This window comes from Caretta caretta, chromosome 6 (assembly GCF_965140235.1).
Source record: "Caretta caretta isolate rCarCar2 chromosome 6, rCarCar1.hap1, whole genome shotgun sequence".
Lineage (NCBI taxonomy): Eukaryota > Metazoa > Chordata > Testudines > Cheloniidae > Caretta > Caretta caretta.
In genome coordinates this window covers 98297062-98325029 of record NC_134211.1, presented here as the reverse complement: position 1 = coordinate 98325029, position 27968 = coordinate 98297062, and the positions used below count along the sequence as shown (strand labels likewise).

The 27968-nt window shown below is 42.1% G+C and overlaps 1 protein-coding gene and 1 long non-coding RNA gene across 4 annotated transcripts in view; one reads left to right on the top strand and one right to left on the bottom strand.

Moving 5' to 3' along the window:
* The window catches only part of PTPN21 (protein tyrosine phosphatase non-receptor type 21), a 61209-nt gene extending 42226 nt beyond the window's left edge, over window positions 1–18983 (top strand). For both annotated transcript variants that reach the window (XM_048853875.2, XM_048853876.2), the window contains 6 exons: window positions 523–660; window positions 3789–4010; window positions 5842–5970; window positions 6345–6579; window positions 7005–7165; window positions 8080–18983. In XM_048853875.2, coding sequence (XP_048709832.2) covers window positions 523–660; window positions 3789–4010; window positions 5842–5970; window positions 6345–6579; window positions 7005–7165; window positions 8080–8208 — 1014 coding nt within the window. In that variant the 3' untranslated portion in view covers window positions 8209–18983. The remainder of the gene's footprint in view (window positions 1–522; window positions 661–3788; window positions 4011–5841; window positions 5971–6344; window positions 6580–7004; window positions 7166–8079) is intronic.
* On the bottom strand, window positions 31–25387 carry LOC142072571 (uncharacterized). 2 transcript variants are annotated; one of them, XR_012669023.1, is made up of 4 exons: window positions 25287–25387; window positions 3104–3194; window positions 2126–2418; window positions 31–1188 (listed from the first exon to the last, which is right to left on the bottom strand). It is a non-coding gene; the product is annotated as an uncharacterized LOC142072571 (long non-coding RNA). The 2 variants fall into 2 exon arrangements; XR_012669024.1 differs by having other exon boundaries at window positions 2360–2418.
* Between the last annotated feature and the right edge of the window lie 2581 nt (window positions 25388–27968).

Here is a 27968-nt window from a genome sequence, read left to right as displayed (position 1 = left end):
AACCCGCTCTCCTTCCTCCCCCCCCCCCCCCCGCTGCAGTCTAATGCTTGTGCATCTAAATGCTATAAAATGCACCCATAAAATTGTGCGCTCTGGGGCCACTTCTGAAAACTGGGCCTATAAACTATATAGTCTGATGCACATAATCATTTTGATGTGTGTGATATACCATTGTTGTATTTTTTTCTGTCTTATTCATACTGTTAGAGATTTTAATTCTATTGAGGACTGTAAACTGCCCAAAATTGCCTGTCACACTGTGACCTAGCCTTGGAGAGAACAATATTTGTCATTCTTGTGGCGTTCCAGAAACGTGTATCTGGAATGAAGTCAGACTGGTGTCCCGTCCTAGGAAAGAATGTGGCTTTTCCACTGCAATCTCTTACACAGTGGTTAGCAAAGAGAAAGGGCTGTGCATTGTCTTCTGTTTGCAAAAGGGAGTCAGTCGTCCCCTTTATTAAGCTTAACCCCTGTGAAGACTACATCGTAATCTGTTTTGTGAATGTTACAATTTTTCTGCAGGGTATGAAAAAGAATAGAACTGATGCAAAAAAAATAGGGCCTCTGAAGCTAGCTGCCCTAAATGGACTAACCTTGTCTCGAATGCCTTTGCCAGATGAGGGTAAAGAAGAGCCTACCAGAGCAACAAATGATGAACGGGTATGTTAAAGTTTTCTAGAGTATTTGGTTTCTCTTAGCTGGGCAATCTTAAAAATTAACTGCATCGTTGTGTTTTGTGCTAATTTCTATAATGTCTCACCCTCAAAATAATTCAGACCTAGAAGGTGACAGCAAATCGGTGAAAGAGACTTCTAATTATTGGTTAGTTGTTGGTAAAAGTGCCTTTATGAGACTAAGGATGAAAGGGGTTTTTTTTGTTTTTTGTTCTTTTTTTTTTTTTTAAGATATGTAAGATTCACCTATCATCCAGCTCCTGGGCATGTGGGCAGTAGTTAAAATACTATTCAGAGTTTTTTAAATTAGAAAGTTTCCCTTCATTTCCCACTGAGCTGTATCCCTGTCTAGAGCGTATGCTCTTCATGGTAGAGGCTGTGACTTTCTCTGTGACTCATTACTGTTGGTGCTTAACAAATAATAATAAAAATTTAACAACAAGTATCCTAGTTAGAATTCATTCAGGGTTCAGGTCTTTGCAGGTCACATTGATATTTCTCCTCAGGAAAAACCCTGGAAAAAAAAGATGGATCTTACACAATGCCATGAAGATAAACACATTTATACCGTCTCAAACCTGTGGGGGGAAGTAGGCTCTAAAGTTGAGGGTCATCCAACTGAGAATGCCTTGATCCCAGCTTCTAGCTGTTTAGGGTGGGAGGGATAGCTCAGTGGTTTGAACATTGGCCTGTTAAACCCAGGGTTGTGAGTTCAATCCTTGATAGGGATCTGGGGCAAAAATTGGGGATTGGCCCTGCTTTGAGCAGGGGGTTGGACTAGATGACTTCCTGAGGTCCCTTCCAACCCTTATATTCTATGATTCTATGATATGCAGCATAAGCAAGGTCACTCTGGCTAATCTAAGTGTCATGAGAGGATATGGGATGAAAATAGGCAGAACCCGAACAATATTGTTCAATAGAACCCTATGTAATCACCCTGAATTATACCCAGGAGCATAGAGGAAGCCAGTGTAGTCCTTGGAGAAGTAGTGTAAAGTGCATGCTTCAGCCAACACTTAAGGACCTGATTCTGTGCATAACACAGCACGCTTAACTTCATCTCCACTTTAACTCAATTCACTGAGAAGGTCACTGAGAACCTTGCAAGACTGAGCCCTTAGTGAGAAACCACATTCTGCACCAACTACAAACTTCCAAATGGCTTCCAATATCATTCCAAGGGTAATCCAATGTCAAGCACATAGCAGTAATCCATTCTGGGGATCTCAAAGGCTTGGATAACTGAGTATGGTCCACACACTGGAGAGAGGTGTTGTAGTTTTCCGGACAAATGTAGATAGAAAATGGCATTTTTAGCCATAGGCGCACCATAGGAGTCTAGCAGATGCTGGGGACCTACAATAACACCACATTGTCACTGAAGTTAGCAAACAGACACAGCCATTAATGATGGCAGGTTTCCCCATATTTCACATGCTCCCTCTTACCTATCAGCATCATTTTTTGGGGGGGGGTCTGACTTGAGCTTCAGTGAGCACACTTTATCCACACCCCAGTTTTTCCCAAGCACTTGGGGGAAAATGGGGAAGCTGCGCTGATAGGGTAGATGAAAAGGAGTCAGATGTGTGTCCTCTGCATCCACATCCCTGCATTGTCTTTCCCAGCAGCCCTGTATGCAGTGCATGTTGAATAGGAGGGTGACAAAATAGAACCTTGCAGACCTGTATGCAGCAGAACCAATACAGCAGAGGCGCAATTGCCCAGGACCACCCACAGGAATCTATTAGAAGAAAGAATTGAGTCATTCTTGAAGCAAATAGTTAAAGCTTTAAAAAACAGATATTGTTGCCACTATAACACTGAGCACTGTTGTGCGTGATGCTGCACAAACAAGAAGTTTACCACTTAAATAGGGCACAGACAAAACCATTCAGACCTATGTAATGGGAGAAAATCCAGTTTCAGAGGACTTCAGATATTTTTGGAGGACCAAGAAGTTTGTTCAGCATCTATTTCTGAAGCTCAGATTCTTGCTACTGTGCCCTTGCTAGTCAATTTCATAGTAGAAAACTTGACCAAGAACAAAGTCAGAAACTTCCCTGTGAGTGTGCTGATGTATGAATTGTTGTGGAGATTTTACACCTTTCTCTGTACCATCTGGTAACGGCAACTGTTAGAGACAGGATACCAGACTAGATGGTTGATTTGTCTCATACTGTGTGGCTGTTTTGATGTTACTGTGAGAGTCTGGTTCATGTGACACACACAGTTCTCTAGCTTAAATCTTCTTGTGTTTCCCTCATCCCCCCCAAAATGCTGAAATTCCAAAAGTCTCTTCTGATTAGAAAGTATTTGGCCTTGGGGGGGAAAAATTGTTTTTTCAGCAGGTCTTTTTAAATAAAAATAAAACAATTAATGAAACATAAATGAAAAATAATACAGAAAATAGTGAAAAATAGAATTACCATGGTAGGAGGAATTTGTGCTTATACCTCATCTGTAGTAGGAGTTTGTTGGAAGGATTTGCTGCCATCTTCAACATTTATCATCTGCAGGCTGATAAAACAGAGTATTTGCAAAGTGTGCTGAATTTATTCATTTAACAAACACTTTGTTTTGAATCTGGAGAGCTTTTCTCTTCCACTTGAACAACAAAGCTGACCAGATAATAGAGTTGGAAGATACCTCTCAAATTAGCTACTGTAATCTGCTACATCAAGCAGGAAGGACTGCACACATCCCCGTCCAAATTTATCTATCCTTGCCTCAAATACCTGTAGAGAATCTGTCCTAATTACCTTGTTTGGCAAAATGTTTCCATGTCTAATTGGATTGTCTATATAGAAATCAAGGAATAATTTTTCAATGTTATTTACTATTTCCATCTCCTAGTGCCATATCCTTACTTTCTTCATCCATGTTCACTTAGACAGAACTCCTATTAACATAAATTAGTTTAAAGACCCCAAGATTTGGCCACTCATGAATTACTGTGATTGTAAAAACAGTGGTAGTTGGAGGGGGCTTTTAAAAAATTAAGTGAGACATTTGTGATTTTTTTTTTTTTTATTAAATTCTTTTCACTGAAGTGTTAAGAATAAAATTGAGTTGGGATGTGGTATTGTATGATCATCTTATTCTGTCTTTTAGTGTAAAATTCTGGAACAACGGCTAGAACAAGGAATGGTGTTTACCGAGTATGAGCGGATTCAAAAGAAAAGGCTTATAGATGGAGAGTGCTCAATAGCCCGGCTCCCTGAAAATGCAGAACGAAACAGGTTCCAGGATGTCCTCCCCTATGATGATGCCAGAGTGGAGCTGGTCCCAACCAAAGAAAACAACACTGGCTATATCAATGCATCCCATATTAAGGTAAGATTAACACTGATGAAGAACGTTTTGCAGAAGGATTCTTCAGTCTCCTTGCAGGTAGTATCAAAAGCCTCTTTATTGTTCTGTTAAAATAATTCTGAATAGCCTAAAAATGTTGCCAGGGTAGTTGACGTGCTGGATTGACTGAGCACACTGACCTCTGCACTTCGAAATGTCACGGGCACCAGGGGTTATGAGGAGAGTCTTGGTGATGAAGATCTCAGTTGGTGGTACTAGTTTCAGAGCAGCATGATGCTGCTGGGAGAGACTTTTCTTTCTCTTAACTGTGTAGGGGATTGCAACTGTTATACTAAGAGAAGTGTTAGAACTGATATTGGAAAAACTGACTGATAGATGAGTGTGGGTAAGTGCTCAGTCTGTCCCTCTTTCCCTTTTCATGTTGGCTTAATATTCACTATTTTAAGGAAGAGAGATTTTTCCTTAGGTCACATCTACATGGAGATTTAGTGCGCAGCAGCACTGTAGCTTGCCACACACTAAGCAACTGTGTGGACTCTGTTACCGCGCACTAAAAGTTCTGTAGTGCACTTTGACGTACCGCTGTTTTGAAACGGCAGAACATCACAGCACACAATGAAACCTTTAGAGCATAGTAACAGGGTCCACACAGCCACTTAGTGAGTGACAGGCTACAGGGCCTGCCTTACCACGCATTAAGTCTCGGTGTAGACAAGCCCTTAGGCCTTAAGAGAGACTTCATGGTCAGATATCTGAGGTGTCTGCCATATACTGTTCATTTAGTTGCTTTCTCTTTTTAATTTGTCATACATTAATAGAAGGTAAATCAATGCTTTGGGGATGTGACATGCTGGGCAATAATCCTTAATCCATGATGCGGGTCCTTTGAGATCAAAGATGGTATATATGTGTCAGGTATTGTAATTGCCCAGTCTGACTCCATTCTCAGCAGAGAGAGACAGAGACACACACACCCAACCTAAAGAACTGAAATTGAGGGCCCTATTGTTCCCTCTCCTTCTGTGGATTTGGGAGCACAGACCGTGGGAATGCTAGCTTCTTGCTGGAACTTTCCTGGCTGGTCACGGGGAGTAGATGGAGCCAGGTGGGAAACTGCTCTTCACAGTATAATCCCTCTCCCTTGCCCAAGCCTCTTTCCTCAAAGATTATAAGGAACCTCTTGCAAGGTGAACTTCATAGGATTTCCAGGGGCCAGGGCCCTTTGCCCTTTTCCAGTGGATGTTTCCACAGGGAGGTGGGTTATAGTCCTAAATGATTTAATGCTTCTAAAGAGAGTTAAGATCTCCTTCTTATCTGGAGGCAGCTCTAAACAAGGTTATGTTTTTTAATGGCCTTTTGCTGCCTGGCATAGTATCGAACAGTTTCCATACTTGATAACAAGCTATAAGTCAGCATTTTGACTTTCCTGAATCAAAATTGGAAGGAAAAACATTCTGACTAGTGTAGACTCACTTTAATGCTGTAATAATGGCATTGAAATGGCTAGAAAATGTCTATAAAGCCTAATTTGTCTAAATGCACAGAATTCACCCAATATGAAATAATGTTGATGTAGCCTCAGTTGTCCAGTATAGTTGGTTTTTAAAATACTATGTCTCTAGTTGTTTTTCTCCTCTAAATGTTCATTTAACTTTTTTAAAGGACCATATAAATGATGACTACAACACGACAGGGTGCAAATACTAGGTGGAGTCAGATTTATATGGTTTACAAGTGGCCTCGTTTGATTCCCAAATGTTACTTGCAACTCCAAACTTTAAAGTCGCTCACTTTGCAAACAACTTTCTTGGTAACCAGTAATTTAACATTCTCCTTTTGCATTTTTTTTCAGGTCTCTGTCAGTGGCATTGAGTGGGACTATATAGCTACACAGGGCCCTTTGCAGAATACATGTCAGGATTTCTGGCAGATGGTGTGGGAACAAGGGATTGCCATTATAGCAATGGTGACAGCAGAAGAGGTGGGTCCTTAGGCCAGGTCTACTTTAGAAATATTTGTTGATCTAGTAACGTTAGTTAGGATCGTGATCCTGTGTGATATTTTTATATTAGCAAAAAAATCCTTTTGACAATATAGTTTTTTATTCAGGGAACTGGTAGAAGTTTTGCTGGTATAAACTGGTCTCCACTCGGAGAATTTCCTGAGATAGCTATACTGGCCAACCATTCTAGTGTAGACTCAGCCTTAGAAATGGTTTCCTCATTTACTAAGTCTGAGTCTGTGTGTGGAGAAGCCCTTTAGCGATACATTGTGGGGTAGAAATGTCGGGATTGTTACAGCAAGTTCAGGTGTGTGTGTGTTCATGCCTTATGTTTACAATGCTTTGCTTCCAAGGAGGGTGGGCGAGAAAAGAGCTTCAGGTACTGGCCCCGGCTTGGCTCAAGGCACAACACTGTCACCTATGGGAGATTTAAGATTACTACACGATTCCGGACAGACTCTGGCTGCTATGCAACTACAGGCTTGAAGATCAAACACCTTCTCACAGGGCAGGAGAGAACAGTTTGGCATCTGCAGTACACTGACTGGCCAGAGCACGGGTGCCCAGATGATCCCAAGGGATTTCTGTGTAAGTTGTGTTCATCCCCTCCATTAGCCGCACCACCTCCTATGGTTGTAGATCATACTGATGTTAAAGGTTTCTTCACACCAGTGATGGATGTTGGATTGCTGGTTTTTGTAGAAATGTGTGTCTTTCTGCCTCTAAACTGATGTACATAATTATTAAAAACCATATAAATTGAAACATAATTACACTGCATTCTGTCACTTTAACAGCTCTCCAGCAAAAGAGAATTAGGCTATAACCTCCCCAAGAGCCCACCCAGGCAAACAAATAATCCTTCCTTTTGTTTTGATGGGCTGTTAAAAATGTTTCAGTAAATCAATGATCATTGTCAGGAATGCTGCAGTTTGTTCTCTGATGTTAGTTACAATGGTAGTGATATAATATGTATATTTACGTGTCTTTTTCTTTTCCATTGGAACGGACAGCATACTTGGAGGAGATACAATCAGTGCGGCGCCATACAAACAGCACAGCAGATCCTAAAAGCTCTAACCCTCCTGTATTGGTGCACTGCAGCGCAGGTGTAGGAAGAACGGGAGTGGTCATACTGTCAGAGATCATGATTGCCTGTTTGGAACACAATGAGGTTATCTTCTTGCCTATGTTTTAAAATAAAAGCTTTGGTATATGTATGTGGAGATTGCTCAGGTGACCCAGATCATAAGTGTTGTACTGCTATTGAGCACTTATGGTGTGGCCTATGGAAAATCCTTACTGCTGAGGGTGGGAGAACCCTTACGAGCTCACCACCTTTAGTAATATTGTAAAAGTGATTACTAGTGCATCAGGTGTGCATTAAAATGTATTATTCATTCCGGAATCTTGTCCTGCAAGGTGCTGATCAATGCCTGTGTGGTGCAGGGCATCTTCACATTCCGTGGACTTCAGTGGGAGCTGAGGGTACCCAGCATCTTGCTAGTTTGGCTTTATGACTGATTTTTACAGATGCATTTTTTTCAGTCTAGTCCCTGCACTTCATTAGATTTGCCTGGTTGCTGGGTGTATCTGTATTTATAATACTAATATTGTGTAGAAGACAGTGTGACAGTTTAATAAAAATATTTAGAGGAGACATTAGCCCTGTCTGGCCATCACCCAAGGTGACCAGCTATAGACTATTGCACTTGTTGCTTTTTTCATTTTTGAATGTGCTCTGAAAGATGATACTGAAACTAAGACACTTTATTTATGCTGATGATACTTAGTATTTACACCTGACACTGCTTTTCATCTTCAAAGCACTTGCCAAGCATTAAATTATTAAGCCTCATTATGAAGTAGACAAATTAGTATTAAGTCCTTTCTACAGATAAAGAAAATGAGGCAGACAATTTAAGTGACTTGGTCGAGGCCACTGAGGGTTAATTGTCTGAGCTGAGATCAGAGCTCAGGAGTTACTGACTTTGTGCTTAGATCATACATCTCTCCTGTTTTGAAAGAACAAACCTCAGACTTATTAATCACCAGTCATTATAACAGTTAACTTCTTTCTTTTTCCAGATGCTGGACATCCCAAGAGTGCTGGACATGCTGAGGCAGCAGAGGATGATGATGGTGCAGACTCTCTGTCAATACACTTTCGTCTATGGAGTTCTCATTCAGTTCCTCAAAAGTTCTAGGCTTATATGACGCCTACCACTTTCTATGGGATTCATTCACCTCAAGAGTTTATAAAAGGAGAATTGCAGTTGTCCAGGCAGACTTGCCTTTCTTGTGTTTTCCTCAATAGATGACTCATGCAGAGTTACCTTTTTGGCATGGTGTGGGGATATTAAATGCAAGTGCAAGGTATCAACCTTTGCAAAGCAAGATATTGACTGGACTAACTTCTTTCTGTGTTCAGCTATGTCAGGAAGGTTCTAACCTAAAACAACTGTGCTCTTCTGATGTACCTGCCCACCTTCTTGCGATTGTGTTACTCTAGGTAAATTAACTGTCAACTTTACCAAAAGTACACTGGGTAATTTTGGAAATCGGATTTTTTATCTAAGTTGCTTTTTAAAAAACAGAGCATTAGCTCTGAGCATGGAAAAAATATCTGTAGAGTTGCATAATGAGGGGCATGACTGCCTCATTGGAATGCCAAGGTCTTAAGTAGTCTCGCTCTACTTTCCATTTTGTATTTAGACTTGGTTTCTTCTGGTTCATTTAGCAGAACCAGCAGCTGCTAGAAACCTAAAAACATCAGGACAGTTATTTTTCTATTCAGCAAATTTAATTTTTTTAGTCTTCAAAGAGCTATACATTTATAAACAGCACAATTGTTCAGAGAAGAGCAGAAATGAAGACACTCAAATTAACTTTTCAAGATTTGTACAAAAGGGAAAACTACAAGAGGAAACTGTTGGTACCTGTAGAGTTCTAGGTAGTAGAATCGACACGAGAAAAGTCTTGTTACCTGCAGAGTGCTAGGTAATAAAATAGGCAAGTAGAAGGCATTGTTGCCTACACATTTCTAGGTGGCATAAATGGTAAGAGAGGCACAGTTACCTACAGAGTTGTAGGTAATCAGCAAGGGGAAGATGTTACTGTCAACGGTTTTAGGTAAAAGTAAATGAACAAGAGAAAGTCAGTTACCTACAGGGTTCTAGGTAACAAAATGGACAAGAGGAGGTATATATTCAGTATTATTCATATATTTAGAGGACAGTTTGATTTTACTGGTTGAAATCGAAGTGGATGCAAATGTTTTAAGCACTTTTTTTTGCTCTCATTTATATAGCTAAGCATATAAACTGTAACCATATATCATTTAATAGATTAAAGTACCATTACTAACCTAACTGTTAATTTAGGAAGAGCCTTTGGAAATGATGAAGTGAGAGATAACAGAACTTAAAAGTAGGAAGTTGGCATAGTGGTGAATGGGGAATGAGTATGTGCAAATGATGGTGCAAGTGTGACAGCTGTGATTTTTGGTTGCACGTGGTTAGTGCAAAGACTTCAGTATTAATTTTTACTCTCTCTAGCAAGAAAAGTTTAAAAACATCTTAATTTACATAGAATTCCTAAGCTTATTTTGTTAATCAGCAGAAAGGTTTTCGTTAGCCTTGTATGGTATTGTTGAGTTAAGGGTGTTTGATATACAGGAGGCCATCTGAGAAAGACAGCAACACTCAAACAATGATGATGTTGGAGATGTGGGTATTTTAGTGACCTCCTTTGCTGAAAGAGAAGCAACATAGTCACTGGATGGGGCATGAAACTGGAAGTCAAGAGACCTGAGGGTCTGTTCCCTGGTCTGCCACTAACTCACTGTGTGACCTAAGTCAGATCACTTCACCTCTCTGTGCCTCAGTTTTTCTATTTGTAAAACAGGGGTAATAATGTTTCCCCATCTTTGTAAAGTGCTTTGAGATTTAGTGACAAACAGCTCGATTCAAGAGCTCTCTCTGTTTGTAGATGTCTAGTGGTCAATTCAATCCCTAAATCTTTGGAGGACCAGTCAGTGAACAAACAGACAAACATTTTGTACCTCCCCCAGAGATAAACCTGCTCCGCAGAATGGAATGGGATTAACATTTATTTGTTAGTCATTTTTATGACTGTCAGGATGGTGCCATTTACTTCTGATTAGCTGTGAGGAAGCTTTAAGCCCTAGTGTAAGAGATTAAAAGCTCCCTTCACAAGAAAAAAATTGTGAAATTATTAATTAAAGGATAATAAAGGGTTGCTTCAGTTTCCTCTGTAATGATCTGCTCCCAAAATGATAGACAAGGTCCAAATGACAGTGTTAAAATATCATTCCTCCAAAAAATTATATTACTTTGGGGTAGATTGCAAGAGCCATGTAGTGTTTTTTGATGCCCTTTCCAATTCATATTGCCCTTGGTAAAAATAAGTTTTATGTAGAGTTGCCGTTGCCATTCTAAGCATTGTTCTGTTATGTTTCATAAAGTGATGATCTGGTCTGTACATCCACGCCCTTTCCGAAAACCAGCTGGCTCTTTTCTGAGAACGCGATCAACTGCCTCTGATGTATGCTGGATTATGAATTTACACAATACTTTGCTTGGCACAGATAAGTGTGATACCACGCCAGTTATTACAATCACTGAGAGTTCCTTTCTTTGGTATCTTCACTATAAATAAACCCATTGGTCCACTCATCTGGCACTTTTCCCCTTTCCCAGACTGATGTAAATAGAGGGGCCAGGATAAATGCTGCTAACTCAGGATTTACCTTGAACAATTCTGCATTCAAGTTATCCTTGCCAAGAGCTTTCCCATTTTTTAAGGATTTGATGGCTTGAATGATCTCTTCCTTAGCTGGGATATCTGTGTTGATATCAAGATCATCTTTTGCCTCCTGGATATTTACTTTCTCTTTAGGTAGGTCCCTGTTCAGCAATTCTTTAAATGCTCTGTCCAGCGCTGTCAGTCGCCCCCCTCCCTCCCGCCCGCACACTGGGGTACAGATGTGGGGACCCACATGAAAGACCCCCAAGCTTCTATTTTACCAGCTTAGGTTAAAACTTCTCTCAGGAACTAATTCCTTCGACTGATATTGCTGCCACCACCAAGTGATCTACACATAATATTCAGGGAAGAGTCACTTGGAATCCCTATCCCCCCCCAAACCCTTCACTCCCTTTCCTGGGGAGGCTTGAGAATAAACTACCAACCAGTTGCTTTAGCAATGTGAACCAAAACAAAAGATAACCTAATGCATTTCCTGGCCCTACTCACAGTTTCTGTGGTTTTAGATGGATTATTCCAGGTATATTTTCAGGAGATATTGTACCTGCTTGGCTTCTCCCTCTGTCCGGAGAGCGAACAAACTACAGAACAACAAACAAATCCTTCCTCCCTAGATTTGAAAGTATCTTCTTTCCTCATTCATCCTTCTGGTCGGGTGCCAACTCAGTTATTTGAACTGCTTAACCCTTTACAGGTGAGGGAATCCAGTACAGCTGCCAAGGAGGGATTTTATGCTACTCTTCCCCCTATATTCATGACAAGCGCATTTCTTGTTCTTTTTTGGTTGATAGTAGGTGGCCTTGTTTGACCCTGATGAGTGTTTGTTGGTGTCTGACGTTTACCACTGATAAGCCACATCATTTTGTAGACTGTTCCTTGTTCACCACAAGCAGCTGCATTCTCTGCTTGTGTTGCCAGATTATCAATATAATGCTGTTTGTCCGTTCTCACAAGGCGTTTGACTTCCCGGTGTGCCTTGTTATACTGCTCGCGGTATTTGTCCTTTTAGCTTCTGGGATTTTGTGCCTAAAACTTTTTTCTTCAGGGCTTGTCTGGTTTCTGTGGCGTTCCATGTGCTGGATGTAATCCACTCTTTCCTTCTCTTCTGCCTGTAGCCTAGACAGGCTTCACTGCTCTGTTTATAAATTGCTGTTACTTTGTCCCACTTCTTGTTGTTCTCCTCATCTGCATTCCCCTCCTCTTCACCGAGATCTGCAACTGCAGAATGAAGGCTTTCTGTATTTCAGGGGCCTTTAGTTTGTCAATATCATAATGTCTATGTCCCTTTGTTTGGTGGGCCCACACTTCTAATTTTAGCTTGATGGAGGCTGTCCCAAGGTGGTGGTCGCTACCAACATCTGCACCCCTTCTCACTTTCACATCTATCAGTGAGCGTCACCATTTTCCATTGATTGTGATATGGTCAATCTGGTTCTTCTCTCTGCCATTGGAGAACACCATGTCAGCTTGTGAATTTCACAATGTTGAAATAGGGTTCTGCTGATGACTAGGTCATTCATAATACAGAAACCAACAAGCCTCTCTCCGTTTTCATTCATGGTGCCACACCCATGTCTTCCCATTGCTCTGTCATTGTTTATGTTGTCCTTACTGACCTTGGCATTCAGGTCTCCCATGATGATAGTTAGGTCATGGCATGGTATTCTTTAACTCCGCCTGTAATGTAAGGTAGAATTTGTCCTTTATTTCTTCATCGCTGTCATTTGTCAGAGCATAGCACTGAATCAAGGTGATATTATGTCTTCCCTTTCAGTCTGGCTTTCATAAATCTGCTGCTGATGGGTTTCCATTCAAGCAGGGAATGCTCCACTCCCTTCTTCAAAAGGATGACAATACCCTCATGGTGTTGTCCCTCATCCCGTCCAGAATACAGCAAAGTTTCTCCTGAGTCTGTTAATCTTCCTGATCCCGTCCATCTGCTCTAGCTGATACCCAGGATGTGTAAGCTGAAGCGTCTCATCTCTGCTGTGACCTGAGCTATCTTCCCTTTTTTTCGTACATTGTCCCTACGTTCCAAAAACCAAGTCTGGTTTTTGTCTTGGTGTTGAACACTTCAGTCTTCATGCTAGTGGCTTCCTTTTGGCTGTTACCACTGGCAGTCATATGGGTCATTGACTCCTGAAAGCCATCACACACAGAAATGGTTATTTCTCCATCACTGTTTCTGTAACATATTTTGTTTTTTATGGGACAGGGTTGTTAGCTCTATGCCTAACCCCCAACCTGGAAGACCAGGGTGTCTGTTTTGTCTGGACCTTTTCCCACAGACCAATCCGGCATGGCTGAACCTACCAGGAGCAAACAGCCCCCGCCAACACAGACTCTGGGGATCATTAGAGCATGCAAGCTGTCCCGCCATGACAAGGCACAGACACCAGAGGACATTCTGCAGGCATATGGAATCCCTTTCCATATAGTCAACATAATCAAAAGCTTTTATTTCAACATTACATGCAGTGTTGATCACAGTGAGCTCAGTTTTGAAGTCAAAACAGGAGTACATCAGAAGTGTGTCACATCTTCAATCCTCTTCAACATTGCCATTGACTGGGTAATGCAGCGTACAACAGAAGACATGCCGAGAGGCATTAAATGAACACCCTTCTCATCCCTTGAAGACTTGGACATCACAGATGATCTCACACTATTACATACCCAACACCATATACAAGAAAAAACAACGTGACTCAACGCATTCAGCCAGCAAATTGGACTGAAAATTAACTGCAATAAGACTGATATCATGACCTTTACTATTGCCTCACCATCACGGATAGAGGATTATGTTCTCACCAGTATGGAAACATTCACATATTTGGGCAGCACCACTAGCCAGGATGATGGAACAAGCCAGGACATCCGGAGCAAAATCAATAAAGCCAGGAACACCTTCAGGACCTTACATACAGTCTGGAAATCATCAACATACAAAACCAAAACCAAACTCAAGATTGATCAGAGCTGCGTACTTTCAACGTTACTTTATAGTGCAGAATTCTGGGGAATGAGAAAGTATGACTTGTCCAAACTATCTTCATTCTATATAACCTGCCTCAGAAAAATCCTCCATATCTTTTGGCCCAGAACAAATTCAAACCAAGATCTACTACACAGTGCAGCCAAGAGGATCTGAGCACCATCATTGCCAGGAGGCGTTGGAGATGGATTGGCCATGTGCTTCGGGTGGAAACTGATTCTATCGCCAGAGTGGCAATAAGATGGACACCTGAAGGCAAGCGAAAACGAGGCTGTCTGAAAACAACATGACAAAGAGCTGTGAAAGCTGAGCTGAAAAACTTGGAGGAACCTGGGGAAAAAAGCTGGGGAACCATTGAAAGACTTGCCAGAAACAGACAGGAGTGGAGGAGCTTTGTCACTGCCCTAAACGCCAGAGGCGTAATGGGAACATGATGATGATAAATGAGTTTGAGCACTACAGAGAAAACCCTCTCTTCCTCTTAACTGCAGGCCTAAGACAACATGCTTACTATGTCTTTGCCCAACCAGAACCACACCTAGCAGGAACAATGCCTTGATCCAGAGGAAACTAATCGCTGAAGATGTGGCACACTATAATTCACATCTGCTAACCTACAAACTACCTGCAACTTATATGTCAAATGGTTTATCCGCACCTCTCAGAATCTAGCCTCGTGGGCCCACTTCTGCAGTTCTTTCATATATAGACCTTACTTCAGCATGAACATTCATATAAATCAGTGGGATTACTCGTGTGAGTAAGAATTGCTGGATCCAGCTCTGAGAGCATTCTAGCCAACCCGTTTCTCTCCAAAAGATTTTTCAATAAAAATGAAATTCAACAGCTCTCTGTAACAATGAAATTTAAAATTGCTATTGAACTAATTAAGAAACGGTGTTTAAGTCTAAATGTATACTCAGGTTTTAGCATTCAAATGCTTTGAACCTTCAAAACCACACATTTGTCCATGCAAACTGGATGGATATCTGTACCATGTTTCTTCATAGAATATTGAGCATTACAAGGGAATCTGTTGCTAAACCCAGCCCCAGCCAGGGTTGCAGGTGCATTTATTTGCCAAAGGCTTAAAATTCCACTCCCAAGTGGGGCCAGGTTCACCAAATCCACTTTCCTATCCTACTGATGTAGAAATACGTGGGAGAAACTACATAGATAATTAAAGTTTAAGCTGTAGTCTTTGTTATAGAACGTCTGTTGAATAAAGATGATCTTGCAATAAATAGCAGGGAAAAGATACTGCTCTTTTTCAGACTTAGAATTTCAGAATTCTCAGGGACAATTAAGGATGCTACTACTGGAAATACATAGTGAGACTTCACTCTCTCTCTTTTGTGGGACTAAATGGAAAATGCTTTTTTAGGATCAAATTCTGTAAAACCCTGCAAAGTCTGAGGCCATGTCTACACTACAAAATTAAGTCGAGCTAACTTACATGGGCATACAGCCAATCCAGTAATTACATCACTTGTGCATCACTTGCTCCTTTGTCGGCAATGCACAATCTCACCAAGAGCACTTGCATCAATTGTGCTGTCAGTGTGGGGCATTGTGGGACGGCTCTGGAAAGCCAGTAATGGTCAATGTAAGCCACATAGTGTCTACACTGACACTGCATCAACCAAACTACATCCATCTTGACTCTATGCTGCTCGTGGAGGTGGAGTATTAAGTCGGCATAGCAGGAAGTTATGTCAGTAGGAGCCAAATTTAAGTGTAGACACTTACGTAGTTAAAGCTGTCTTGTGTTGACCTAACTCTGTAAGGCCTGAGTTAAGAATCACTAGAAAATCTTGGAGGCTGTAGCAGTGGCTTTTGCATACTCCCCTGATGTGAGAGTTTTGGCCAGTGGATCTGTACAGTCATTGACAAGCTCTTCTCTATGGGCCTGATCCAAAGCCCTTTCAAATCAATGGAAAGATGCCCAGTGACTTCAGTAGGCTTTGGATCAGGCTGTAAATCACTCCTCCGTAATTCTGTGGCATGAGTCCCATGGAGCATTACTCCATGGCATACACAGTTCCTATGTAGCTTCTTCACAGCCTGCACTGTAGAACTATGTGGTGGTCCCACTCCATATAGGAATGTACACCCCTGTGGATAGCTGGGCCAGATTTAGGCCATAGTGTCCACTGTGCACATAATAACCCTTTACACAAGTGAACAGGTTAAAAATACAACTCTAGGGATCTATGGATATTTTTAGAAAAACATTTAATTACAAGGAACTTAGCAAAGCAGAGCTCGATTTTTTTTTTATAAAGACAGCTGTAAATTGTCATCAGTATTTTCAAAGAGAAATGTAGAAGAGTGTTATAAATATCACATAGATGGGCTAAACTGAAAGAACATCATTTTACTATTAGTGTATTTGTGCTCTTCTATCTCGCCATGTAATCCTGCATGTGTATTGCTGGGTTAATACTTAAGGCATGCGGGGAATTCTGCCAAAGTAGCTTCTTAAATTAATAAGCAGGGCTGAGCAGTGAAAGAAGAACTATTTGTATTTGGCTTTTCATTACCAGAAGCCATTCTCCACTTCTGAAGAATCATTAAACAGCTGATCCAAAGCCCATTGAAGTCAATGGAGGTGAGAGGGAGGGTATCTATTGACTTCTCTGGATCAGGCCCCAGGTGCTTGAATAATTACCTTCCAAAGAGGTATTTGTATTATGGTGCCTCTGTCTTAACACTGTGCAGCCAGGTTAATGAAGTCATGGGCATTTTGCAAGATTGGGCTGACTGTAAACTGTGAAGAAACAAGGTAAACAAAGCAAATTTTGTTCACTTGCCTTTTAAGTGTTTCACAAAAAGGTGAACTTTTCCCCTCCAACATAATGCTAATAAATAACGGATTAATAATTTATTTTATTTCTTTCTCAAATAAGTGAAACTGCCATTCAAAGATATTTATGGAAGTAGTGTGGAAAATATTATTCTCAGAAACTGAGGTTTCCTTGGAGCAGGTGAGGGGCTGGGACAATGTTAATCCACAAAATTGAACAGTCCAACAATGACATTTGTAAAGAATCGCAAATTAATTTGATTCACATCTACAAACTCTTGCAAAACCAAGATCCAATTCTGCAACATGCTGAGCTCCCTCAGTTCTGTGAAATCAATGGTGGCAGTTGAAAACACTCAGCACTGGTGCAGGATAAGGCCCACAGAGCTTAAATACTCACATCTCCTTTTAAATTTAAACACAGATACCTAGAATAGGCCAAAGCAGTGGATCAGTATTCTCCATCTGTAGACTCTTGAAAAATGAAAAGGATACGTGGGTAAGAGTTTCTCCAAATCTGTCTATTGTACTAACTCTGACATGTGGAATGGGGGGTGAGGGTGCAGGGAGTGGCTAGAGGCAAATGAAGGTTCTGGAACAATTTTTATTGACACTAGAGCAGCCAGAAGGGCTTGATTCATATAGGATGTTTTGTGAGACATAGTAGGATAAGTGACTATTTAGTCAGATTCTGTTTTTGCAGGGTTTTTTAAAAAGTGCTTTTTGAAACGCCAAACATTTTAGTTCAGAGGCTGTGTTTATTTAAAAAAAAAAAAAAACACCCCAAACTCTCTCTTGCAAGTTTATTCTGTGCAACCTCTATCAGCTCAGTGTCTGTTTACAGATTTAGGGTCAGATTTGCAAACACAGGTCTCTGGTGTTACACTTGCAAACAGCAGGGGAAAATAAGGGTTTGCACTGGCAACTATTTGTGCGTGCAGTTAGTCATTTAGATGTTCAGCTACATGCTTTCTGGGTGCAGGCAAGTATTTACAGTAGATGTGACTGACCTACATTGTGCCAGGTTAAGGCTGGGCTGCACATTAGGCCCTTAAGCGATAGCATTTAACCATGAACGTAGAAGTCATATTTCGGTGCAGCACATGCAGAGATCTTAATGCTTCAGATAATCTCACAAACTTTCACAGCTTTTTTTTAGGCATGGCTGTACAGTCAAACCTTATTACCAAGATGCTGTTGGGACCAGCTAACTTGGTTCATTCTGTTTTGGTCATGTATATTATTTTTTTACTAATCAGCAGAGATTCTGTACTTAACTAAAAAAATCAAATTTTTTGTTAATGTGCATTTCAAAACAAAAAATTAGCATTTGTCACAGTTTTCCACAAGACACTGCATTGTGAAATGAAGGATGTGCCCCCACTGTATTTTCTCTCGGGGTGTTCTTTCTTTGGCTATAAATGATGATGATGATGGGAGGCGGGAATTAAATTTGATGTACAAAGGAGCTAATGAATACAGATGACAAAAGATGCAGCACTGCAGCAGGCTAGCCAATTGTTTTGTATAAACTTTGTCATATTATTTCATTTCAAATATTCAGCAGTAAGAATCTTACCAAATAATCATCTTTATGAAGCACTTTTTCAGAAGATGCTTAACCTTATAAAGGGAATTAGATGACATTTTTCTGTTAGGAAAAGCTAAAGCAAAACTTAGACCTGAAAGTACTATAATGAGAAACTTTCAGCATACTGGATTTCTAGAATCATTCTATTTAGAGAGAGAAAAAGATCTGTTAGATCATCCAGTCCATCTTCTTGCTAATGCTGGAGAATTCTCACAAAGAAGATAAACATAGTCCATGTACAGGGCCCTCTCCTGGACTATTTCTGTACCCAAAATGCCCGTCAACTGTATTGCTGATATTGGATGGGACTTCAGTGGGAGTTTTAGGATCTTGATCCTGCAAAGTCCTGAACACTCATCAGGTTCTGACTAAGCATTCCTGCAAGTTGCTGAGATTGCTTAACTTTCACTAAAGTTAGTGGGAGTCAAGGGTTTTCAACAGCTTGTGGGGTTGAACCCTATGTGGCAAAGGAATGCAGGATCTGACCCCAGTTGCATCCTTTTCCTTCGAGCCAGTATGCAGGGATGTATACACTACTTTGTTTAAACAGCAGCATATGTGGATTTTCAAGTATTATTTTTCTAGTATCAAGCTAGTGGTTAATATGTATGTTTTGCTGTATTGCCATCAATACTGTAAAAAATGTATAATCAGTACAGCTTTAATTCTTGTAAAACTGAAATTGGTGTGTAAAACAATGTACAAATTGTGTTTCATAGACAGAAAAGCTTGTATTACTGAATATGTAATATATGTGAAATGAATATATCATAGTCTATTTTTGCCATGGAAATAAATATTTGAAGCAATTTTGGATTTTGTTTGAGTTGTACTGAAAAAAGCAGTCAGTGAACTTAATTATGATCAGTCTAAATACTTTCCTAACTCCTAGATGTGATGGCAGAAATACATTCAGTATAATAGATCCCCTTTCCTAAAGTCTACAGCAGATACTGTAATGTACCTAAAGGAGAGGGTAAAGCTCTTGCTATTGAAAATTAAAGATATTAATAATTATCCCCTTTGCAGCAAAAGACTCATTATTTCTGCCCTGCCATTATCACCTCATAGTCCATTTTGCATTAATGCAGTGAGAGTAATATTAAGAATGTTTGATTATGAATACCAGCAGTTCCCTTCAATGAACAATTAGAAAGGGAGGGATAACATTTGACCTCCCTAGAAAATTCTGTTTTCAGTAGCTCTGAAAGTAATGCACACTAGAAACAGATTGGTGATAATAAACTGCCTTACAGATACGGTTATGGAATATATAACCTTAATAACTTGATATAAAAAGATTGGGATAGAACGGTCGAGGGTTAATTATGTATGAAATCCCCTGCAGCCAACTTGATTAGCCATATCATCATGATTTGTAATTTAAGTAACAGTTAGTTGACAAACTCCAGGAAAATTCCATCTTTACCCATAGATTACGTGCTGTAGCTTTGCAAAAACACAGTGTATCTGTATGGCCGTTCTTATATATTTCACAGTCATGGTAGCACCTCGTTGTTGCTTCTATTGGCTTAGCTGGCGTGCCGAGACTGTTTGTTTACCTGCAGCGTCCGCAGGTTTGGCCGATCGCAGCTCCCAATGGCCACTGTTAGCCGTTCCAGGCCGATTGGGTCTGCGAGAAGCGGGGGCCAGTACATCCCTCAGCCCACGCTGCTTCCCACAGCCCCTGTTGGCCTGGCACAGTGAACCATGGCCAGTGGGAGCTGCAATCAGCCGAACCTGCGGATGCTGCAGGTAAATAAACCGTCTCGGCACACCAGCTAAGCCAACAGAAGCAACAACGAGGTGCTACCATGACTGTGGAAATATATAAGACTGGCCATACTGGGCCAGACCAATAGTTCATCTAGCCCAGTATCCTGTCTTTTGACAATGACCAATGCCAGCTATAAAGTAGATATAAATTATATGTTTCCCAGTTACGATAATATCTCACTATGCCGCCCCACTGCAACCATCTAACCAATAGGCAGCCTTTGTCACCTTAACACATTCATGGACCTGCTCACCGCTGAATAAGCAGTTTCACGACAATGGTCCACCATCGAAACATGGAGGTGAAGGGGCCTGATCCAACCAGAGGTTAAATAAATGGGCGCTTCCCCACTAACCCAAAGAAAGGAAGGCAAACAACTTCTGTGCTTTTTGGGGAATTGTTTGCTTCTCTCATGCACTGTGTACAGGGCATTTTCAATAACTTAGTTGTTGGGCTGTAGCATCAGTTTGTCATGGAAATGTCATGGAAGCCTGATATGTGGACACGGATGTAAAGCTAGCTTCCGGTCAGTGTACAATGCCAATTTTAACATTTGTTTCTTTTCCTGCAGTTCCCATTCCAAAATATAGACCCTGTTTAAGCTCTCACTACAATTATTTCTTCCAGTCAAGCTAGGGCAACCACATTTTCAAAATGCAAAAGCGGGACACGTGCAGGAGCCCTACCCCCTGGTCAGGCCAGAAGCTGGAGTTGGACTGTGGTAAGAAGGAGCCTGGGCCACTCTTGGGAGCCCCGGACCCTCCACCTGCCCTGGGCAGGAAGCCTGAGAGCAGCCCCAGCCTGTGGCCCCGCCCCCAGGAGCGGACCGCACAGTGGCCCGGGCTCCCTCGGTAGCTCTTATTACTGCCCAGCTCCAGCTTCTGGCCTGGCCAGGGGTGGAGCCTCATGGGGAAGAGGAAGAGCAGGAGACAGGGCCTTGTGGTGAGAGGCTCAGCCCCCACTCCTGGGAAAAGGCTGGCGCTGCCCCTGAGCCTCAGGCAGATGTGGAGTGACGCCACAGGGAATCTGGGCCAAATGCTGTCCTGGAGTCATTCAGCCCAGGAGCGGGACTTGAACTCTGCATTTTGGAACTGGCCTGCCCAATTTGGAACAGGTGGTCACCCTAAGTCAAATGTGTTAGGCATTATACAAACTCAAAAGGTAGCCCAGGGCTCTTTTCACAAACAGGACTTAGGCCTAATGCCACGGCCCTGAGTTAGGCATCCAGGCTCTCCAGACGATGTTGTGGAGAGTCAGGTGCCTAAGAAAGGGGTCCTTCCAAGCCAGCACGCTGAGCAGGGTGCTGCCTAAGCTAGCCAGGAGTGAAATGCTCAGGAAAAGGGTGGAGCTCAGATTCGCAAAGGAACTTAGACACCTAACTCACATGGATCTAGGCCTTAAGCCTTCTGACTTCCAAGCCACAGGGAGGTGCCTATCTCCACTAAGGATCTTCAGCCATCAACCCTCACCTGGAGTTAGGCACCTAAGCTGGATCAACCCTTTCTCACACCTATGGACCCACCTACCCCATTATAGCCAATTGGTGAGGGCAGGTGGGAGACCTGCTTTCAGATCCTTGCACTGCCTGATTTGGAGTAGGGACTTGAACTCAGCTCTCCCACATCCTAGCTGAGGGCCCTCGCACCCAGCCTATTGCGTATTCTAGTGTGAGTGGCTCAAGCTGTCCTGTTGGAGCTGTTCCACTTTGTATATGTAATGAAATATTCAGTGAGACAGAGGGAACGGCTCCCTGTGTAGTGTTTCATGAGCCCTGGCATTAAAGAGTAAGCGGGGTCTCCAAGGATTACAATGGGCATTTTGACTTCCCCTATGGTGATCTTCTGGTCTGGGAAGAAAGTCCCAACTTGCAGCTTCTTGAACAGGCCTGTGTTCCGAAAGATGTGTGCGTCATGCACCTTTCCAGACCAGGCTGCATTAATGTCCATGAAACACCCATGGTGATCTACAAGCACCTGGAGAGCCATAGAGAAATACCCCTTCCGATTTATGTACTCAGAGGCTGTTATCTGGTGCCAGAATTGGAATATGCGTCCCATCTATCGCCCCTCCGCAGTTAGGGAAACCCATTTGTGCAAAGCCAGCCACAATGTCACCCATGTTGCCCAGAGTCACAGCTTTTCTGAGCAGGATGTGATTAATGGCCCTGCAAACTTGCATCAACACGATTCCAACGGTCGACTTTCCAACTCCAAACTGGTTAGCGACCGATTGGTAGCTGTCTGGAGTTGCCAGCTTCCAGATTGCAATAGCCACCCACTTCTCCACTGGTAGGGCAGCTCTCAATCTCATATCTGGGCACTGCAGGGTGGGGGCAAGCTCAGAACACAGTCCCATGAAAATGGCTTTCCTCATCCGAAAGTTCTGCAGCCACTGCTCGTCATCCCAGACTTGCATGACTGTATGATTCCACCACTCAGTGCTTGTTTCCCAAGCCCAAAAGTGGCATTCCACTGTGGTGAGCAGATCCGTGAATGCTATAAGCAATCTCGTGTCATATGCGCTATGCGAGACGACATTATCATTGGACTCCTCACTGTCAGTTTGTAGCTTAAGGAGTAACTCATGCTGGCAAGATCCATCAGCATATTCCTCACAAGTTCAGGATCCATTACTACAGACCGAAAGGGAAGACAGAGCACGCAGTATGAAAAACATTGAAAGATGGTGCCAAATGTGGACAGAAGCACAGGGATTGCTGGGATGCGAAGTGATGCGTCACAGGGCATTGGGACAGGACCCAGAATGTCCCACACAACGCCCTTCCCACAAGTCACGGTGCCAGAATGGGAAGAGGTGCTCTGTGGGATAGCTGCCCATAATGCACCGCTTCCAATGCCACTGCAAGTGCCGCAAATGTGGCCACGCCACTGTGCTTGCAGGTGACAGTGTGAACACATGGCAGCGCTTTCCCTGCTGTGGTCTCCGAGGGCTGGTTTAACTCAAAGCGCTCTACATCTGCAAGTGTAGCCATGCCCTGAGTCTTTTTCCCTGTGAGTCCCTTTATAACCTGTATTGTGACCACTGAGTATCCCACTTTGGAAATTTTCTTCTTGCTCCACTTCCACCCCTCCCAGCAGACAGGTTAGAGAGAACTGTTTCTCCTAGGGTGCAATTACTCTTTTGTTCTCCCCAGGTAAGGCCTATTCAGATGCTAATGGTCCTTAATTAATCCGTTATTCCGGTTTCAGAGTAACAGCCGTGTTAGTCTGTCTTTGCAAAAAGAAAAGGAGTACTTGTGGCACCTTAGAGATTAACCAATTTATTTGAGCATGAGCTTTCGTGAGCTATTATTGTCTCTAGTATGGTAGGGCTTAAAGGTTGATCAGGAATGATGGATACACAGCGACAGAGAGGCACTCATGACACAGCAATTTTCATAGTTAACAACTGCATAATATCATGCATAGGTTCCCCAAATGGTCACGGTAAGTGTGAATGTTGGTGCAAGCAGGGTGCTGTCGTGGAAAAGCTGGCTGAAAAGGTGAGTTTTGAATTTAGCTCTAAAGGGAGCATGATGATGATGATTAGGTGATGATCCTAATTTCATGGGACAGTAATTTCCATAATCTCACTCCAGCTTTTATGAAGGTTTTGCATCCTGCAATCATGAGTGACTTTCAGCTGGTTGACAGTTTAATTGTCCCAGTAGCACATAACCACCACAGAAGGCCACAGCTGCAGTAGCTAAGTCCAATTTCACATGAGCTTTGAAATTTGGACAATTATATTGAGTGGGATGCTGTGTTCATAGGGGAACCAATACAGAGAGCAGTATACTGGCATGTGGGTGGCCATTTATCTTGAGATTTCTTTCTCTCTCCATGCTGTGTAGTAGTGGTGGAGAGAAGGAGAAACGTTTGAGTCAATGTCCTTATTGGGAGCATTAATAGGAGTTTTGCCTGGGTAAGGACTTCAGACTAGATCTATAGCTTGTCAAGCACTTTGGGATGAAAGGGCACAACATAAATGTAGGAGATTATATGTAGCAGAGCTAAGCAAACTTCTCTTATCCCATTTCTGACTAATCACAACAGCTCCAAAACTGATCTGCATGACAAGACCTCAGACAGACACCTAAATTTAAACCAAACATCTGTCATCCCAGACATACCAAACCAGTATTATTTACAGCTCTGCTTATTCTATGTATTTAAGGTACCTCCTCTAATGAACAAAACTACTAGGAAAGACTTGGTGGGCTTGCTCATCAGTATGTTAATCTAGGCTACTAAATTCAGATTATTATTTTATTAATAGCATTTCTAAAGTGACAGTCACATGCCTTTACATACATTTAAACATCAAATCCTTCCAAGGAAAGACCCAGACATGCTTCTCTTGTTCAGAGGCAAAGTAAGAATTTTCACTAGAGTTAAGTGCCTACAAAGAAAGTCTTGTGTGCGGGCCCATAAACAAACATTCCCCTCCCCACAAAAAATTATTCTTCCACTGAATACAATTGAAATTTAATCCTGTGTAGACAAATGCTTTAGCACAATACTCCAGTGAGTCAGTTGTCTGCAGAATCTAGTTTGTTTTAGTTAGATTTACTTTGGCTTTTTTGAGCTTCCAGATATCAGTTGCTAATTTCCTGCACTCTGGCAATAGAGAAATATGTACATCTGTTCCTTAGTGACTTCATCTCTGAGTCTCCAGAAATAGTGAATGCCCTTATATTGCACAAAATCAGACCTCTCTTGGGAGCTGCAGGTCCCCATCATTCTAGATTGCTCAGGTAGGTGTAAGTCACTGAATTTTCAGATAACTCCTTTAGTTTTGAGAAGCAGTGACTGATAGACCTATTGAGGCTGAGGGCTCAGGAATCTAGAGATTTTATGCAAATGATGCAGTGCCTCCATTTTCATATTTAATACCTATTCACCTCATTTGCATAACACTTCTTATTTTTAATAAAGTTGCTGGAATGTTCTGCTCCTCATAGTATCAACCGCTCTGCTACAGTGACAGGGACTACAAGAGCAAGCAGTAAAATAAAAAGCATGACTAGACTTTTTGGTGGTTTTATGCTTCCCTCTCAGTAAAACTTAAACACGAACTGAGGCTATTAAGCCTTTGGGTTTGTGATTTATTCACTGACAACCCAGTGAGCTCTCTCCTATCCGGTGCTCCAGCAGCCACTAAAGGAGGGGAAGAGTGGGGCCCATATACCACAGTAAAGGTGGATAGGCGAATATGAGGTCTCAGCCAAACCAAGCAAAATGCCACACGAACTCCATTTATAATGTTACATACACAACCCACAGGGGCTCCAGCTGGGGGACAGTCTGTCTCTGGGTGGGTATTTCAGACTCACCTGCACAGTTTCTCAAGAGTTGAGATCACAGAAGCCGTATCCTGCGTATGCCGGCGCAGCTGCTGTTCCTCCTCCCCACAGTTGTTGATTCCCTTGCGAACTCCCTGCTGTTGCAAGGCTGTGAGGGAGTCTATCCCATCATGCATCATGGTCTCTATGCTCTGACAGGAAGTGGGGGAGCTGAGATACAAACCCACACTGGCCTAGTCTCGGTGGTCTCCGCCTGGTTGCTCCAACCATAGGTAGCTTGACTTGTTTTTTTCAGTCACGGCCCCTCAAGACACAGGCTGAAGTGTGTGAAGCAATGGCTAAAACACAGCCGGCTAACACAGCTGCAAACCTGCATCCTGAGGGAATTTTTCAAACATGTTAAGCTACCTTGATTGAGCTAACACTTTTGAAAAACGCAACCTTTTTGCCTGTCAAAACAAGGCCTCTGACTTAATTAAGGATAGTGTCTTGGTTCCAGGAATTGACCCTCCAAAGCTAGAACAATTCTCTATTAACTGCAGATACATAGTAAGTAACAAAAAGAAAAGGAGTACTTGTGGCACCTTAGAGACTAACCAATTTATTTGAGCATCAGCTTTCGTGAGCTACAGCTCACTTCACTGTAGCTCACGAAAGCTCATGCTCAAATAAATTGGTTAGTCTCTAGGGTGCCACAAGTACTCCTTTTCTTTTTGCGAATACAGACTAACACGGCTGTTACTCTGAAATAGTAAGTAACATGTTTTTTCGCCCCCCCTAATTACTCTCTCTAGGCTGCACAGTGCATGCTAGAAACAATACATGATCCAAATAGGCACATCAGTTCCCTGCATGATACAGAGGGGAGAGTGGATTGTACTTTGCAGGTAATCAAGATCAGAATTTAATTAGGAAACATTAGCAAAGTGCAGTTGTGCATTAAAATTAAAACATGCCATGATTGTTAATGAAGTGTTTTCTTCCCAATCGTAGCTTTTGATTCAGAGTAAAGTGGGAGCTGTTCCATAGCAGAATCAAGCAAATGGGCTGTACAAATCCATTCAGCAGGTATCAGGTGTACTGATTTGATGCACTGTAGCATGTTAGGAAACAATTTGCATAAAATAGAGAATATGGTGAGTGCATAGGTTATCTAACATTTATGTACTGCTGGAGTGTGGTCACTGTCTGAAACAAACTCAGCCCTAGTGTCACTGAGTTAGGAGTTCTGCCAAGGATGAATCTGCCTCTCAGTGTATTTGTGCCATCAAGCTGGAAAATGAATGCTCCATATGAATCTGTTTGCATGAACGAGGTTATCCTACTTATCCCACAGCACACTGTTAGCACTTAAATAATGAAAAGTAAATAGCAGTGAGGTTAATTTACATTTTGTGTTGGTAGTCTGCAGAGAAACTGGAGAAAATGTGCTAAATGGCATTGGTGAGCATTCAACCATAAGTGATTCTGATTCTACTGATCTTGGAATGATAGAAATGTAAGGCTGGAAGGGACCTCAAGAAGTCATCAACTCCAGCCCCCGGCACTGAGGCAGGACGACATAACCCCAGACTACCCCTGACAGGTGTTTGTCCAACCTGTTCTTAAAAACCTCCAATAATAAGGATTCTACAACTCCCCCCAGGAAGCCTATTCCAGAGTTTAACCATCCTTACAGTTTGAAAGATTTTCCTAATATCTAACCTAAATTTGCCTTGCTGTAGATTAAGCCCATTACTGATCTATATTAGCAGACAGCTTTGGGGTTGTGTTGTCCCATTCATACATCATTAAATGCCTGGGTTGCTTGTTCGGAAGTTGGCTTTTTGCTGTCAATGAGTGTCACAGGGTGAGCTGTCCCTTGAAGGGAATTGGGGCTCAGCCTCACCTATGCCAGGCTTAGCCCTCCTCCCCAGATGGAGGGAATGAATACAAGGGCCACATGATGGGGAGATATGACTAAGAACATGGGGGGTATGAGGGCAGCCTGAGGTGAGCTGGGGAGAGCCTTCATGGAGTACGTCTGTCATAAATATAAAGGGAAGAGTAACCACCTTTCAGGTATACAGTGCTATAAAATCCCTCCTGGCCAGAGTCAAAGTCCTTTTACCTGTAAAGGGTTAAGAAGCTCAGGTAACCTGGCTGGCACCTGGCCCAAAATGACCAATGAGGGGACAAGATATTTTTAAATCTGGAGGGGGGGAAAGGCTTTGGTCTGTCTGTGTGATACCTTTGCCAGGAACAGATCAAGGATGCAAGCCCTCCAACTCCTGTTAAGTTAGTAAGTAATCTAGCTAGAAAATGCGTTAGGTTTTCTTTGTTTTGGTTTGTGAAATTCGCTGTGCTAAAGGAAATGTGTATTCCTGTTTTTGTGTCTTTCTGTAACTTAAGGTTTTGCCTCGAGGGATTCTCTATGTTTTGAATCTGACTGCCTGTAAGATTATCTTCCATTCAGATCTTTTTTTTGTTCTTCTAATAAAGTTCCATTTTTTAAGAATCTGACTGGATTTTTTGGGTGTTAAAAATCCAAGGCTGGTCTGTGCTCATCTTGTTTATCCTCAAGCCTCCCCAGGAAAGGGGGTGTAAGGACTTGGGGGATATTTTAGGGAAATAGGAACTCCAGGTGGTCCTTTCCCTGTTCTTTGTCTAAATCACTTGGTGGCAGCATACTGTTCAAAGACAAGGCAAAGTTTGTGCCTTGGGAAAGTTTTA